This window comes from Planococcus citri, chromosome 3 (assembly GCF_950023065.1).
Source record: "Planococcus citri chromosome 3, ihPlaCitr1.1, whole genome shotgun sequence".
NCBI classification, from domain to species: domain Eukaryota; kingdom Metazoa; phylum Arthropoda; class Insecta; order Hemiptera; family Pseudococcidae; genus Planococcus; species Planococcus citri.
Genome location: NC_088679.1, coordinates 34,365,839 through 34,384,846, shown reverse-complemented (window position 1 = coordinate 34,384,846; position 19,008 = coordinate 34,365,839). Strand labels below are relative to the sequence as shown.

General features: G+C 40.3%; 2 protein-coding genes across 5 annotated transcripts in view; both read right to left on the bottom strand.

The window, feature by feature from the left end:
- Positions 1 to 19,008, bottom strand: part of skd (mediator complex subunit skuld) — a 56,528-nt gene that overhangs the window by 12,822 nt on the left and 24,698 nt on the right. For 3 of the 4 annotated variants that reach the window (XM_065354953.1, XM_065354954.1, XM_065354956.1), the window contains exons 2-7: positions 16,797 to 17,133; positions 904 to 991; positions 727 to 810; positions 490 to 647; positions 238 to 396; positions 33 to 152 (exon numbers count right to left, since the gene is read on the bottom strand). In XM_065354953.1, the coding sequence (XP_065211025.1) occupies positions 33 to 152; positions 238 to 396; positions 490 to 647; positions 727 to 810; positions 904 to 991; positions 16,797 to 17,133 (946 nt within the window). The remainder of the gene's footprint in view (positions 1 to 32; positions 153 to 237; positions 397 to 489; positions 648 to 726; positions 811 to 903; positions 992 to 16,796; positions 17,134 to 19,008) is intronic. The other variant, XM_065354955.1, reaches the window with a different exon arrangement.
- LOC135839089 (troponin C, isoallergen Bla g 6.0101-like) overlaps positions 1 to 19,008 on the bottom strand; it is a 78,804-nt gene that overhangs the window by 35,144 nt on the left and 24,652 nt on the right. The window lies entirely within an intron of this gene.

Here is a 19,008-nt window from a genome sequence, read left to right as displayed (position 1 = left end):
TCGACCGGCGACCAAATTTTTCCTCAACTTACCCGAAACAGGCTGATTGGAATTCTTAACACTGGGTCCCGGATTACCGTAAAAATTCGCCGTCGAGTCGTCCATATCCGTCACCAACACATAACAAGATGGATATTTCGCTTTGACGCCGGCTAAAACAGCAAAACCCATTTCGTCAGTTTCAAATATCCAGAAAAATCATCGGCAATTGTCCACAGAGATGGTTTCTGAACTTACATAAAACTACTTCGACTACCGGTTCAACGGTATGAACGCTATTAATATTAATAGGATAAAATTGTTTCCATTCTTCTAGCAATCTCTTCGTATGCGCATCTTCCGCTTTGAACGTCTGCCCCGTCAACGTACCCACCAAACCAAAAGGTGCCAGGATCACTGCAAAAATAAAACATTCGTCATATCGATATTCACTCCTCGGACTAATCGAATTAACAAATTTTTCGTCCACATTTTCAAAGAAAAACATACCTTGAATCGGCTGAGTTGACTGGGCGCCAGATTGCATTTGTTCTAAATGCTCTTTGACCAGCGTACGTACTGGAGGATGTTGACGTACGTCGATACTCGTACATACTGTGCTTTCTCCGTGAACGAAAAATGAAAATGATATGGACAGATGTGTGCTGCTGCGAATTCAAACGAGTAAAACAATTAATCGTCATATTCGAACACATTCGTAAAATTTACGCTTCATTTTTTTTTTACCTGTTTTCGATCAACTTTTTCGAACCATCGTACGGTTGAACAAACCATTTGCCAAGTCGAACAAAATCATGAGATAATAAACACCTGAAAATTGACACAATGGTTAGATAATTTTTCAAAAATAACGACATTTTCAATTTTTACATCGAAATGTAGAATTTTATGACATTTTCTTACCTTTCTATTAGATTATGTAAAGCTTTAAAAAGTAGAGATCTGCATTCGTAACTGAGACCACTTTCCCACGAACCTTGTTCGCCACTGTCTGTAATACACAAAAAAAAATGAAATTAGTGCCAAATAGGTAATTGAAAATTACATTATAATTAAACGTAATTTAATAACATTAAACACGAGTAAATTTATTGCAGATACCAGTGGAAGGGGGAAGGGGCGGGTGAACAGAGTTCCCAGCATTTTTCAGTTTTCAATCGAATATCGAATGAAGTCGATTGCAGGAGTTTTTCGAGATGAAGATGACACTCTATGACTGAAATCATGATTGGTTCACTAAACTGAGCTATTCTAGAATTCTCAAGACCAAATCGATTTTCTCCGATTCAAAATTAGTAAATTGAAGAACAAATGAATTCTGAGAATGAATATCTACTCCACATCGATTTCAGTTTTCCATCGCCACAGATTACGTAACGAATCGATCAAATAGATTTTTCAAAACGATCATCGATTCCAATTTCTGAAACGATTGTTTCGAGATATTCGTAAGTAAGAATTGAAATTCTTCCGCTGCTTTTTGGGCAAAATTTCACTACGATTCTCACGTCGAGAACGACGTTGCCGCAGAGAAATCGCTACAGCAAGATACATACGAGTAGGAAGAAAGAAGCACGAAAATCGACGGTGAAACAGGCCGCCATCGCCACCGTCGCCGTTATTGTGTTAGCCATTGCTCCAGTGACTCGTTGCAGATCGTGAAGGAACGCGAGGAGAGGAGGAGAAGAGGAAACCGCACGAAGGAAACAGTTATCGCGTATGGTTTTCTCATGCTACTCGCAGAGACGAGAGAATTCTCCTCGATGTGTCATTTCTCTCGTATTTACGTGATATTTACATGTATATGTACGTTCGAATAATTACGTATCACGTATTCGGCAGGTAAGTAAGTACGTAGAATTGCAGATGTACTCGTATCTAGCTCAGAGCAGCTTTAATTTCACATCTACTATGTTCGTATTTCTGCATACGAATTGAATAATCTTTTATTAAATTTTGCTACGTTTCGCCGAGTACCTACATCTTATTCGGTAACATCGTCGTTATCATCATTCTCGTGATAATAATCCCCTAGGACCAGCATCCACACGAGTGGTATGATAATAAAGCGATTTCATTAAACAGTCATATAATTTACACAGAATTCCCTCATTTTTTGTTTTCAAATATCGTATGCTAGCTCGTGCAGTCGATGCAATAGAATGCGACGACGACGCCGATCAGCAGCTCGATGTCCTCGCCGTAATAGCCATCGTAGTCCATATACGTCAACATTCCATTATGGCGGCGATCGTCGCAATGCATCGGGTTGCCTCCCGATCAGCGACTACGACAACGCGAGACCGAGACGGAAAGAAGAAAAAGAAAATCGTTCGAATTTTAATTCTTACATACGTACTCGTACATAACGGTATATCATATCGTACGACCGTACATATACATTTGCAGCAATTCATTCTCCAGACTTGAAGCGAGCTACCTATCGTTATTCATAATTCACTAAATAGTACATGAACTGTCGTCTCTCCGGTCTCTCGCTACTGGAGGTAGGGCGAGAAAACGATACTATATTAATTGATTATTTGTCGCCGACTCCATGAAGTGTATACAGCACCACCGTATACAACACAGATGTTAGTTCCGTAAGTCTCTGTACGTAGACGTACGTACACGTAATATACATACACTCATGTGTGTATGTAATGGTGCGTAACTGCAATGTAAAATATACGTAAGTACGGAGGCTCCTTCGAGGTGACGTGTTCGATTCGATGATTTTTCCCTTCCATTTTTCACGATGGCTGTGGCTGTGCCACCGCCGACGTGTGGTGTGGTGCGGTTCTCGAGCCACAAATCAGAAACAGCGATGTGGTTTTATAAAATACCCCGGTGAACGAGGTAATGATAAAATATTCGTGAAAAAAGATGCGTAATCAGAATATCGTAGAATGGGAAATTTCATGATTGATAGAAAATTACACTGTTCGAATATAAAGCAAGCGAAGCGATCGAGAAAATGATCCCGGAATCGATCTTTAGTCCACGGCTAGACAAAGGGGGAGTAAGAGCCAAGATGTCTATTAAATCGAAAAAATGAAAAAGGATGACATTTTGATGACTTTTGGACCTTTTTTAAAAAAAAAAATTACGTAGGTTTCAAATTCAACTTTGATGAAAAAATTCAATCACGTCAGGATTTTTCACGTTTTCCGAGTTGATGACACTATTATCACTGAAATTTTATCAATTTTTGGCAACTTTAAGTTATTTCTATAATATGTAATTTTACGGTTTTTATTATTCTTCATGTGATTTTTCCCAATATTTCATTTTATTATAAAACTTGGTCTGTTTTTCGTAATTTTGTACAATTTTTTTTTTCATAACTGAGCATTTTTGCAATAATTGGCTCAATTTTTCATAATGTTTCATCAATTATCAGTCAATTCAAGCAGTTTTATGGCATTTCAACAAATTTGCAAGAAATTTTCTCAAAATTTTGGTTACTTAATTTGCTCTAATTTTTTCACTAATTCATGGTAATTTACAGTAACAGAAAGGTTAATTGAGAATATTTCATGAATTTTTGGAAATTGCGCTCGATTTTCGGCCAAAAGGATGACTTTGTAGAAACCTTGAAAAAAATGCAATTTCAAAATTTGGGATACCTTCTTATTTTTCTTTACGTTCTCCAGCTTCCCACATCAATTTTACAATTTTTCAAATTTTCCAGATCTCTCTACAATTAACTAGGTACATCAAAACATGAATGAGGGGGGAGGGGGTGTCAAATTTTTCCGAATATCACCAGAGGCGAATTTTATCGATCAACTCACGAACTTTTGCAGGGTGTTAATGAAGCTAGGATCTGGAGAAAGAAATCAAAGAGCATCTTACATTGAAAATCGGAATTTTTTATCGCCTCAAATGCATAAATTATTCTAGTTTGAGAATTATTTGGAATTGAAAATTGAACAGGCACTCCAATTATATTTTACGCTGAAATACTTCGAAATGAACTGAAGGGGAGGTAGATTAGGTAAATGTCTCGAAAACTTCAAAAATTGATTATCAGTATTTTTTGAGCATTATTGCATAGCACTGACTTGCTTCTTCGGGGCCAAAAAATTACCAAATATGTACTAAATGAACCTCAGAAAATAATTTTGACTCTACGAGGCCTATTAAAAGGGATTTAAGAGCACCAAAATTTCTGTAAACAGCGAAAAGCTTCGGCTAGAAAAGACAGTAGGGAAATTTGAAAACCAGGCGATGGAAAATTGGAAGGGAGAGGAAGTGGTTTGAATTGTTCTGACTGTCAAAAATCAGCACTTTGGCACGTTGATTTTGGTCAGCTCCCGAAAAATGTTGCAAATATTTGGGAGCACTTTAATCCCTTTTTGCTACCCATTCCAAGTCCCAAGCGCTCCAAATCAGAGTATTTACGTATTTTCAATTCATCAATCAGAGATTTTTGCAAGTGATCAATTTTCAAAGTTTGAGGCACACAACCTCCCGTGCAGTTTTGGACCTAAAAAAAGTCAATATGGTAATAAAATGTTCAAAAATCGTCTCGACATCCTCATTTCATCCACTGAAGTCCTTTCACATCAAAAGTATCGAAAGCAGGGAGTAACTATCGAAAATCAGTCCTCACTTCTTCGGTGCAATAATACGAGCACACTTTCGATACACGTGTAAGCACTAAAAAATCAATTGCATAGCACCCGGTCATGAAAATTAGCCCCATCACTGTTGAAATCAATTTTTCACAACCATACAACATCCAACTCCTCATCCTGAAGTCATTTATCCAGATTACCTCCACTTATTGAAAGCAAAAAACACAGATCCCAAAATGCTCCACTCTATCTTCCGAGGGGGCAAACAGAGAAAAATCCTATCAAATGACGAGCACGATCGAGCGAGCGACATATCTTCAATTCAGTTCTTCACGCAGCTGGCACCTCCTTTTCACGTGTACTCCTCTTCACTTCGTCACAGCGACGAACTGGAACTACCGGCTAATCGGTAGAATGACCTAGTTTTCCCACCCGCCAAACGCAGTATACATCGCACGCTTTTCAGCCGGCTTTTCCGTGCACCGAATCGCGTCAAGCCTCTGCCTCTCTACGTACGTTACGTTACGTGAATCCGAAAGAGCGAGCTCGCGTACGAAAGTTCGTAGGTCTAGGAACTTCTCTGATTTTCTCTATTCTGCATGTCTATGATACGAAATACGAATAATACATACAATGTTCACGCCGCAAATACGTAAATACTCGCAGTGCATCGCATACACATAATAATACCGTTATGCAGAGTACATTTTACACACGCACACTTCCATACAATCCGATCAACCTCACGATCAGAGTGTACATACAATAAAATTCACTCCTTTCTGACTCAAATTTTTTACTCGATTCTTCTAATTTCTTAGCCAAAAAAGAGAACTTTACGTACAAATATAATGCCAAATTCCAAAACATTGCACCGTGCCTGCTTATACAGGTCGTATTTTCAATTTGCCTGTACTTATTGCACGATACTAGCAACTAATAACTGACATGACACAACAAACACAGCAATGCCATCGCATTTTTAATACATGCTCTCAGCTCTCTCTAAGTTCGATTAAAAATCGCGGCGCTTGTACCATAAGTAGAGGCAGACATACGCCCGCGTATATTTGGCAACATAGCGCCGATCCGCCGTTACCACTACCGCCACCGTAGCCACCGCCGCCGCTAATTCCTGCGTCCAAACCCGTTATCACAATAACGCGTCGTTGTTGATAGACTTTTTACTTACATTATAATACGTCTTTATAGCATATCGCGTACGCGTACGCGTATAATGTATATTGAAAACACATACATAATATTTGTACAGAGGTAGGTACGCGTAGCAATATACATAAACGCATACAATGAGCCGACTGTTGTTATAACAACACTCTTCACCATAAGTACCCACTACAAGATCGACGTAGCTCGCATTTCTTCAGTCAATGAGCGTCATCTCAATAGTTCACAAGACAGTATCCAATTATTGAAGTATGTATTACAAAAATTGATAAGGGAATCTCATCAGGTGAGATGTTCATGGACGAATACGACCATTTATCTCAAATTAGGGTCTTGGATTGGGCAAAAGCACCATTCAAACATGCTGACCCGACTTCAAATAAAGAAACGAATTGCATCGATGGCTCGAAGACAGGTAGGGATTTCTGTCAATCATACTATGTAGAAAACCAGTCAGAAATATACCATTGAGGAGGGGGAGGGGGCTCAAAACAGAATGAAAAAGGACATAGGATGAGCAACCAAAACCTTCAGAAAAGTACCTAAACTCATTTGTTTTTTTTGTATGTAGTTTTTTTTACTGTTCGAATCCCGAAAATCATCACCCAACTTATAACTCAAAATTTTTCAAAAGTGCTCAAAACACATTTTTGAGGAGATATTTGAATTTCTCGCGAAATTTTAGCCCATTTCGATAGGTCGAAAAGTCACTTTTGAATAATTCTACAACAGTTCATAATTACTCTAAATTGAAGGGGGCGACTTTGCAATTCAACTGTGCCCTATTGTGCAACCAGTTTTTTCTGCGAATTTTGGCCTCAGGGGCGTGGAACGAACTTATTTTTGCTATGGATATGAATTTTCTTGAGCCCCCGACTTGACGACACCTCAGAAATCCATTTTTGTGCAAAATTTAAAATTTTCCCCCAAATTTGAAAGTGAAAAAGTACTTTTCAAAATCGATCATTTTTCTAATCACTGACTCCTCATGGAGGAAATTTGGGGTATTTCAATTTCTGTAAACTAGACTACTACAGTAACAAAGAGTCTTATGATATTCGAATCGAAAATTATTTCAATCAGACTTTTTAAGAATTTGCAAATATATTCTCGTCCTTCCTTTCTCGAGAAACAAACCTAAGAAAATTTTCTTCCAAAAAGTGTCTTCTTTTCACAGCAAATCAAATCTTGATTACGTAACAGTGACCCATTGCGAGCAAAAACCAAAGCCACGTGTTTAAAACTGTATTTTAACCCTTAGATTCGTCAACCCCTCCCTTCTACCTACATTTTCGAAGTTTCCTGCTCAGGTTTTCTCGCCCAAAAATACGTTCAAAAGTTCCATGTCAATATTTTCTTTCTGTGAGGTGTCTCAACACCGGAATTACCGGAAGGCACAAGTGTAGGCAGAAAGCAGCAACAATGTTACCAACACAAACGATAATACTTCATAATCCCTCGTAAACGACGAAGATTAGGTGCTCGATGTACAACAACGGTCACAATCCTCGCTCTTGTCTCCATTTTCATTCTTTGACCCCGCGATCTTCACTTCTCAATAATCTTGACCGTCGCCTACTGTCATCGTCTGGTTCAACTTCTTCTCTTCGGTTTATCTAGCATCGAAGCGTCCTGTATATCGTGTTATCATCGCGCCGCTGCCGTCTCGCTAACAGCCCTCATCATCAAGATGACGACGATGATCATCACACGGCCATTATATACGCAACACTACAGTACATTTTATTCGATTTTCAGTTCGTTCTCCCGCCTGAACCATCTCGTCATCTGCGACACGAATGTCTGCAGCATCACATCTCTTGACGCTTCCCGTCTATTTCTGCTCACGACTAATTTGTCATCATACGATTAGATGAGTTGAGCCATCGAGTCAATCACCATCACAAAAAACAAAGTACATCAGCAGACGCATATTTAAATGATATGGGGAGAGAAAGGTAGGCTTAATGGGACAATTGCTGATCAACATGAATCATAATTCACTAATTCACTCGATATGGTATCTCATCTCGAACGTCTCAATTTTTTGACAGGTCAACACTTACTAGCTCCATCAACCCAAAAAATTTCAAGCACCCTTGAACCCAAATGACAAACTTTGCGAAAATATCTACTTATAATGAATTATTCTCGCATACCATCGATCACCAATCATGAATTTCTTACAAACCCACGAGGCTAACTGAGGGCAAACTCGCCCCTCTTCTTCTCTTCTCTCATCATCATATTATCGTAACAAATAATTCATCGCAGACTAAAAGAAGTCAAAAAGCAAACGTAAAATTAACACATGAAAGATACGCCCATCGTCGCTGCGTCCCCGTAAAATAAAAATCGAATTAACTAACGCTGTGCGGTGGAATACCGAATGGAAAATTCGCCACCGAGAAATCGTAATGCCAATGTATATAGGTCACAGATAAAGTCGCCCGCTATTTACTTCTACTACAATAACGAACTCTAAATACGCAAGTGAAGAAACAACAAAAGAGGCGGCGATAAACTGATATTAAACGCGATGGCGATTTCGAAAGTCTGGCGACGGTGCGCACTGCACACGAGCTTCATCAACCCCTTTTTTTCATCGGCATGGCAGCTTTGACGAGTAGGTAAGGTACACTGTACATGAAGCTCTGCATACACTACACACACACATACATACACCAACTTACGTATTATTATAGTACGTAATATGGTGTACGATATGTACATTTTTCCCCTAAAAAAAAACCTCATCAACCCCTTAACTTGACGCGGCGTTGTCAAGATGTACGAGCATGATGAAAAAAAAAAACAGAAATTACGAGAAAAATCGAAAATAAAGAGAATTTTTTATCTAGTCGTTCAACGCCCGATACAATACCTCGTAACCCCAAAAAATACCGTAAACGGCAGAAGAAAAAAATCGTTTTGCCGAAGGCGAACGTTAGACTATTGGTGTACAAGGTTAATTAAACACAAACTTTTTATCGGAAGGTTAATACTTTCAATTTATTCTATGGCGTGTGTTCTGTGCTATACGTAGACGTACCGTACGTATGCTCTTAACCCTTCCCATTACCCCCTTCCTAACACCAAGCGAACATTCATTCTCGCTCTCTTCTGGTGTTTTACTTGTACATTGTTTTGTAACTGATAAAAATTCTACTTTCCGATTTCTATCTTTCGATGGTGGTAACTGGTAATGTAGCGTAAAACTTTGTAACACCGATAAGCGAATAAGAACTGTGCGATGATATCTTTATCTAGGAGAGCGACGATCGATGAATTTCGGCCACGATAAGATATCTGACTGAACCCGCGAGTATTGACAAGAAGAAGAGGGGGGGCACGAGGTATGATAATAATCTTTCGAGAATACCACCAACTTATCTTTATCACGAATGCGCTCAAGCATCAATTCGACAACGAACTTCTGTATTTCATCGAAAGTTGATGCATCAATCAGTTCGAGAGAATTTTTGACTGAAGATTCCTTCAATGGAAATCGAAAGAGCATTTCAAAATTTGAACTATCCGCAACTGGATCGAAAAAAGGGGAGGGATGGAAAGATAGACACTATCTATACGCCTTAGGATTAATACAAATAATAAAAATTGGAGGTGGAAAAATTTTCAATATCAGCAACGTTTGTCAAAAAAATTGCAAGTAAAGAATTCACATCGAATTGAGGAATTTGGAAAAAATACATTCAGGGATTTCTACTTTTTCACTGTCCACTAAAAAATTATCCAAATAGACGTGAAAATTGCTACAACATTATGCATTAAAATAATTGCAATAAGTGAAATAAGTGATACAAAAAAATTCAAGGCTATAGGTGGATAAGCCGGGTAAATTTGCCCAAAAGACTTTTGGCGTTGACATTCGTATTGTAGGTTAGTAATTAGTACCATCGAAAGTTCGTCACACGTGTAACTCTCCTCCCCTCACCAAAATCTATCGGCATCGTACAAGTTCACGGTTCAACAAACATCAATCAACTACTTCAGAAATGTTATCATAGTGGATAATAATTTTTAATCCTTCCAAAGCCAACAAAAATAACACTCTTTTCTGAAATCATCTAAATTACCTACATTCAAATTTGCACTTCACAACCATGTTCCTATCAATCGTCATTCGACCCATAGGCCACTAGCGAAAGACCTTCAATTTATCCAAAAAGCTGGAAAGAATTCATTTCAAGGTCTCGACTTGAGCCGCATCAAGCCATCAACACAGGTATTGGTAGCGACAACGGCACCGGAGGCACCGCTACCGATTAATATTACCTCATCGCGGTAATCGCATCATTTCTACACCTCGCTCTATGTCTTTCCCTACCTCCACCCACCCGACATACCAAAACACAGGTTACTGACCGGCCTATCCGAACGGTACAGACTACAGAGTCGCTTCGGTTGACGCACCAGCCACTGTAGTCGTCCACACTCATCGTTTTCCGTCATTTCCAACCAATTTCAGTCGCCATTAAAATACACCATAGGCAATGCTCATTGCACCCCTTCCTCGCGTCAAATCAGCACACGAAAAAAAGTGTGAAGATCCAAAGTGCAAAAAAAATCCATCACACCATAGACAGGTCAAAATCTACCAAAAACCTGTACGAAAAAACCTACAGAGGAAAGAACGCGAGGTCAGCATCGTCGCATGATACGCTTGCACTCGCGACTACAACATCTCAATTGTGCACTTGCCCCTTCCTCTACATGTTTGATCTACTTTGGCACTCGGAACCAGCAGGCGAAGTCCATCTACACACGAATGCAATGGCATTGAAAAAAACTGAAACCGAAATCACCGTTCTGTTCCGTTTTTTTCGATGCGATGATGATGACATACAAACATTCACAAATCGCAACTTATAATACGACCATACGTAAACTCGTAGACGCCAAATCTCACATTCGATCTCAAATCTGTCACCTCCTTCCCATACTCTCTCGTCTCGTCGTTCTCTCGATGCATTCTTATTCTCGTTTAGAGCATTGCGCAAGCGTTTCAACAACGGTACAGAGATGAGGAAAAAAATTCCTTCGTGATGAAGGAAAATCACCGACAACCGGACACATTCGGCGTTGCCAACTTTCAATAATCATTTTGAGATAAGATAATCGATAATTTCATGCAGAATATCTCGAGATTTGTGAAATATTCGTAATTTTCAATGAAGCAATAAAATTCACTCGAAAAGAAACGAAAAATGTTTACGGTGAGGGAATTTTGAACAGTAATCAGTTTTATTTTACGGCAGATAGGAAAAAAGATTTCACAGCTTTCTCCCAAAAAATGTCTGCATCGAAGTCTCAAAAAAAAATCTCGACATCAAAAAACTCTAAACGAGGGTCGGTTGGTAACACTGACGCTGTTTCTGAGCTTCAGACCGTACAAATTCTCGGGGGAAAAAACGCTTTCATCCTTTCCTCGCCCATAAAAGAATTAAAATTTCTCATTTTCCAAGAAAAAACACAACAGACCGAAAAAATCTCCGAAATGAAAGGAAAAAACCGAACGTGAAACGAGAGCATCGACGAATCGGAATCGCTAGCTACACGGTGCATCTGGCAACGTCGCCTGATCCGCGCGGCGGCGATTTACACGTTCGCCGCACCATCGCCCCGCGCAAACACCGGTGCCGCTCACGCGTCCCAAAAACGTGGTGGCGGCGACGGCGTACTACACAAGAACCACGATGGAACCGCGATCGCGATGCCGATGCGCCTCGCGTCGCTGCCCGCTCGCGCCCTCACATTCTCGCAGTCCAATACGACCATTATCATCGGCCAATAATACGTTGGGGTCTCTCTCGCTGGCTTGCTCTCGCCGCCGTCGTCGTCGTCGTCATCGTCGTCGGTGTGTTTGTAGTGTACGTATACGTTTACATACGTATATACTATGTACAATATACCTACCTATGAAATCGTCGTGTAATACTCGCACAATTACACGCATACATCCGAAGCGTACGTAAGCACACCGCTTCGCTGCGCCGCGCCGCGCGGCCACCGATGTATCTACCAACTCCGCTGATCGTCTCCTCCGGCGTCGCCTCTTCACACTTCGCTAGGTACATTGAAGAAAAACACACACATTCGTCTACGTCACTACTATGAATACCATGACGTCACTATTCGATAAATGCTATTCTCTGTTACGTCAGACACGCGGTCATGTCTGTGTGCCTGTGTACGTGTAGTGTGTTGTACTACATTACGTTACGTACGTCTACGCAGCGGGCATATGCGTACGCCATATTGCCTTTCGATTTTATCGAAGCGACGAGCTCCCACAACTCCCAATCAATCGGGGGCCGCTTCGAAAATTGAAAAAATTACCCCATTTTCACGGAGATACGCTATATTGCGATAAATCGCAAAAAAAATCTGAAGACATTATGGCTTACGCTCTTCCAAACTCAACAAAGTACCCGGCAGATCTGCCGGCTCAAAGCAGTGTCTTCCACGTCTTCCTCGCCACTTTATCATCCTGCACCTCGAGCCGGCCTTTTCTCTACAGTCTCCTCAGCCCACGGTTCACTACACAGATCAGAATAATCGCGCTACGTTCCACGTATGAGTACAACCCTCCTCTTTTGAGTTCGACTCCCGATCTGAATATACTTACAATCGCGCATATACTTTGTACAAACACACAACAACCTCCTCAAATATCTCTTCTTCGTTCGGCTTCTTCACCTCGAGCGAAAATACAGTATACATGTAGATGCACAGAGCAAGCGCAAGACTCAACCACCGATCGCTGCCGCCATCCAGCTCTGTTCCGGCGTTCGGCTTCGGCTTCGGCAGCAACCATGGACTGGACGCCTTTATCGGTTCCTTTGCCCTATCTCCTGTTCTCTTCCCCGAAAACTACCCACTTTTCCACCTTGTATGCGCGGCTCTATCGCTCGCGTCAGCTGTAAATACCGATGTAGAAGTATGAGCACATCTAAACGATGTAAAAACGATACACAGCCGTCGTCGTCGTAGTCGCGAAACGCAAGATGAGGTTGAAATTACGTTACGTAACAGTTTGCGCATTACGTTTCTTTTCAACGTACGCTGTATAATGGGAACTCCTCGCGTCTGGGTTTACTGCCGATTTCTTCACCTCTTTACCCTCTCACACCGGTACTATTAGTCCCTCATCCTGCAGCATCTTCATCATCACAATCACCGTTAACAATACCAAAAACAATGTTACCAATATTTTCAAAAAAAATTAATACCTAATCTACGTAAATTGAAGGGAGAGAGATGGAAATAAATTTGAAATCGACTATGAAACGATGGTGGGTATCAATTTACAGATTTTCGAAGGCGTTAATTTGTAAATTGTGTGGCCTATGAGGACTTCTGATTCAGCCACCCGGTACGGCTATGGAACTCAAAATTTGTAAATTTCCTGAGACATTTTTGGCAAAATCGTGGGTATTTTTTTCGATCCACCCTAATACCCGTGCCTTTTTTTGACGATTCATTTTTTTTTTTCATTTTTCTCCCTCTTTTAGGAGACAGTTTTTTGAAAATGAACAGAAACATGCAAAATACGAAGCATTTGACATTTTTAAATAACGAAGCAATTTCCTATCAATTTTTAATTTGTTAGATCGAAATTCCGGATGCGGCCTATATTTCAGCTGCTGAAGTTTGTATGGTGCAAAAATAGGAACCTCCTAGTATTTTTTGTCAATTTCGCCGAAAATCGAAAAATCAATTTTAGCAACTGAGGTTTGATGACCGGGGGGGGGGGGGTGTCTGAGGTAATTTTTCGATTCAAGTTTCATTTCCGTTGTTCCTCAACTTGGAACATACATGTATTTTTCATTATTTTTTTGAACATTTTTCACCCTAAATTGCTTCCGACCCCCCTCTTTCTGACCTCAATTCGTAAATATTTATCAATATAAAATCTACACTACATAATAATTATCTTTTTATCATATGAACTCAACATCTAAATTCGTGCCTATTTCATAAAAACCCACTTTTTTCAAAAATGATCCCACTCCAAGACGTGTTTCTTATTGATCTAAAAGAGATTAAAATTTTTCATGAGAAAATTTCAACTCCAACTGAACCCGTTATTCAAAAACTAATCAAATTTAAAACCCTTCGGTAATTTTTCCACACTCCGACCCAATTTATTACACCAGTAAACTGAACAAAATTAATCGCACACCGCATCATAGAATAAATTCTACCCTCAGAAGCATACTCGTTTCCGAAATTTTATAGAAAATTTACGCATTTTTTACGCTACCTTTGACCATGAGACTCCTATAAAAAATTTCAACTCCTGTTTCAAATTCGAAAAGTTTGCTCAACTGCATGACCTGTAACATAATCTCGGTAGAAATATCGAACTAATCAATTTTTCACGTGTCCAGAGAGAAAGCAACCCCCTCCCCTAAATTACCCTACTCCCCAACACCTACATTCGTCCTTGCTGCAACACTTTAACACTCCCTTGACAAAACCTCAGCCGCGTAAAAGCTGTGGTAAAACGAAAAAAAAACAACATGATTTTTAAAGGCCTTTTCACAGCACATTCGACAATCCAGATACGAGAGAGTATCGCTAACCATAAGCTATTTAACCCCTTCTGTTTTCTTCTCGTCGCATCGACACCGAGCAACGATCCTAACGGATATTCGGGAAACGTAACCGTAAGTAACCATAACGCTACCTCGTCGTAGGAATACCGAGGGGAAGGAAGAACGCCGGCCGGTAAATTATTTCGTCAACGCGCGCAAAGCGCGCTTCGAATATCCACCTCCTCGCGATGTGGCGCAGCGCATTCCACCGCATCTTTGCAGAGTATACTTTATTATACAAAATAGCGTATATAACCCTGTATCGGCGGCGGGCGATGGGCGCTTCGAAATACCACTCTACGTACACTCGCTTTTCAAAACCACCCCTAGAAATCTTCGCTGCGTACTCTACGCAACGCTGCGTAGCTTGAGTTTTTTTTCGCACCCAACGTAGGCGGTGGACGAGAAAACAGTACAGGGAAAAAATTTCAATCCGTATAAATGTAGATAGGTAGTAGGCAGTTATATAGGACCTTTCTATCTCAACTGTAACCTACGCGAGTAATCGATTAGGTACGTAGAACACAGAGACACCTATCTATACAACATTTAAACATCACATTCGACTGGAAAAAAATTACCCCATCGATCGGCCAACAGCGATACGATTTTGCTTTCTTTTTCGCAAAATGAAATTCCGCAGATCAATTCTGAAAACGGGATGGTTGATGTCGATGATGACGACAACTTGATAGAAAAACCAGAGACCGGGCGACGCAACGGAAACCGTCATCGTAGTCGGCCTAATTCGATACGTCATTGATTCCGGTGTTTTTTCCTAACATTCGGCCTCTCGCCTCTATCTCTCCTAATATACCCTTCGAACCATAAGAAGAAAATAGAACTATACAACTCTGTGAGCGGGATTAGCATATTACCCACCGCACCGGTAGCCTAACGACAACGAAGACCTAAGAAGACGACGGCGGGCGGTGGTGGCGATGGCCAAGACGACGATGGCCACTACCATTTCCAATACCGACCGGCGACTACCACCGCATCCCGAGCCTATACGACAGCATATGGCAACGTTGTAATGTCAAATAACAACAACAAAACAACAACATTAGTGATCTAATTAATGATATACGTACGCTCGCTCTGTCGTAATCGACGCCAACGTGTAGATGTACAAACTACAACAGCAAATTCAGTGATTCGTACGAATGTATAAGTAGATTGTAGATTTCCTATATAGGGGGGGCTAAATGAAAAGAGGGCGAAGAGGGGCCACGCGTGAACCACAGATTCAAATAGTACTACTTTCAATGATTGAGATCTCAAAAATTCCTACAGAATTTTGATATTCTCGCAGACCCACATGCTAGAATAATTCCCCTCATCTTCACCTTTACATGAGAAAAAAAAATCAAATCTTGAATGGATACGAGAAATACCTTTCCTAACGAACTCATTTATTCCAAAACGAAAGCTCATAATTTCCAACCCATCCACCATGAAATTCCAATTGAAAAAAAAACCTGCAAAATTTTCACCTTCACACCTGTTGCATGCATACAAAAAAAATCGAATATCAATTCATCGGAGAATGTTCTTTCGAATAGGGGTTTTTGTTTATAATTACTTCGTTACACAAACAGAACAAGATTTCGAATTTTAACTTTGTCTCAACTAGATTCCGTAAGTATTCGACAATCATATGCACGTAAATTTTGCCAAAAAATATCATTAATTTTCATGTGCAAGTATTGTAAGCGGTACACCTCATGAGAATTCTACTCCACAATCATTCTATGTATCTCTTTCTCTTCGTACACGTTCCTTTCTTTGTCGTCATCGAATACGAGATACAAATACCTTGATATCATTCTCGTCTACTGTCGATTGCATGCAAGCGTTTTATCAATTGATAATCTAGTCATTTTTATTTCATGCGATAAACTTTCATACTTTTTTGTTTCCTTCCTCAAGTTCCCAAAAATGCGTGAAAAAGGTCGTCTTTTTAATTTTTCTTGAAAACTGCCCCAACTCTACATGGAATTCAAAAACAAGTGATACTGATATGGATACCTATGAAAACAATCCAAGGTATTAATACGGGTCACGTAAGGAAGACAGTTGCCAAAGAAAGTTCCTCCCTCGTCCACGCAGGTGGGAAAAACGTAATAAATGTAACGGAATTCGCCTATACTGTAGGTTCTAGATTGGAAAATTCAATTTGTATTTGTAGAATATACGGGTACGAAACGTTTCGCGTTGATTTGATCTGAATCTTCAAAGTCGCCGTTACTAGGTCAATGTACTTTAACCCTCCTCTCTTCCACTGGCAATAGAATGAGATGCACGTGTATAGTAAAGATACAAATCATACAGCGTTGTATGTATGATAATCGCGTGCATAATCCATAATGTACTCGTGTAGGTATAAAGGTGAGGTACTCACTCGATGTCAACAGCTCCGGACTGATCACGTTGGAGAAGCTCGGTTCATCGCCGTACCAAAATATCCATAATTCCTTAGCCACCGTCAACGAGAGCGTCGGAGCTACAGGGGCCGCCATCGTCGTAAGTCCAGCCAACGGATCGAACAAAGGTCCACCGGGTGGCACGCCGGGCGTCTGCGAATTTGGCGGACTGCCGATACGCCGCCAAACGCACAATATGTCGTTGCTTAGACATCTCGAATAACTCGATAGCACCGGATCTTGTAACGGATCAGGAGAGTAACTGACAACTTCACCCCACACCCACTTACGCCATTTTATGCCGCAAAGGTCCGTCTGTAAAACAAATGAAAAAAGCTCAAATTAATCTCGATTCGTAAATTTCAAGCTACGCATAATATGGACGAAAAATAATTACATTAAAGCTACGTAAGATAATACTGCACGAATAGTCATAATCGCAGAACATATCGAGCTTTCACGTTGCCCCCCTTTCATCGTCATCGTGAAAGATGAAAAAAAAAACCTCGAACATACAAAATCCCCAATTATACCGTGAATCTTGCCACAAGCCACAAGACCACAAATCGTTTAATTTCCTTATCAGCGAACGTCGCGGCGGAAAACTCGATCGTCGCCTAATCTCCTCAACGTCATTAAAACCAAACGCCAAATTCTTTTATCTCCATTATCGATAGCAGAGCAAGACAGAGTGATCGTACTTCTCTTTGAGCAATGCAACCTCACAATAGCCAAATCACAAATGCGAGTGCCAAGACCATAGCAAAGCAGCACAAAGCTGAATGCTCAACTCATTGGTCGTCGTAACAAAATCCCCAAACCCATTCAGTGAAAGTCTTAGGTATAATAGATGGAGATGGTAGAAGATGGTCGCCGACTGTACTGTGCTTCGTACTCGTATTCTTGCTTGCAACTCTCGGTACTCATCTCCATACAGTACTACAAACATCCACGTGTCCCCCTATCGTTCCTCTTCTGGCAACGTCGACACCGGTGCGCTGGTGCTCTCCGTTTGCAGAGGTAAATGGCCTGCAATACTTTTCTTGCTCTCTCACGCATCTTCTGTTCGTTGCTGTACTATGTATATTTCGTCAGATCTGGACCACTTGTTCCGCAGCCAGTCCCCTCCTCAATTCATTACAATGGTGATGGGACTACGTCAATTTAACTGGACTACTTTGTGATGGACTTGTTGGGGTTTTCAAGAAACTAAAGACTGGGCAAAATGATGCAGAGATTGGCAATGATTATGTGCAATGAGCATCCCCCTGCCGTTCGATGATTGTCCAAACTACACAATAACTCGCTCCCATTTTCAAAAATCAAATACCTAACATTTTCCATCAAATTCAAGGCCATTTTTAGGGTTCTACTGAACGGTTAAAAATTTGCAAATCACATTTAAAAAGAAAAAAATTCGTTGAATTAATTTAGAAATTTTATACCATTGATACTATGCTTTAGATGTTTTCTTAATTCTTTTTAACAGTAAAAGCATTAAATATAAATTATGAAAAAAAAACTTATTTTAGGGTAAATTCGTGTTTTGAAAATATTTTCCCAAATTTTCAAATATTTCGCATTAATTATGTCAACCCATAGAGATTAGAGAGATATCATTTCTGAAACTTGGAAAATATTTTGGAATACAAAGATGCCAATTTTTTCAACGAAAAAAATCTATGAATTTTTGCCTAATTTTCTTAAATACACACCACCTTTTAAAACTGGACCATTGTTTCCAAAACAGGTTGATTAAAGACAAGAGTGAAAAAACCACTATTTTTTTAATGCGCCCCCTCTTCGAGGACCCATATCTTCTGTCCTGAGGTACCTCCGAAGCTAAACATTTCCCGAGTGACTTTCACGTTTCAATTGAAAATGAAGGTCCCCACTGAATTTGATCGAAATCCTCCGACATTTTCATACATATCACACTTTTCGAATCAAAGTCCTAAACCTATATACATGCCACTCAGAGAGCCTTCTCGCGCTACCGAATATTTTACTACAAATACGTTATTCTCCGACACACACACAATTTCCTTCAAAATATACTGTATACGACCACGCTGACCTAAAATTCGATATTTTCGCAACATCGAACGACGACTAACCGCCCCCTCACCCCTGCAATCCATTCGGGCTACTCTCGACGCTCGGCTCGACCGCCACCGTCGACATCCCTGC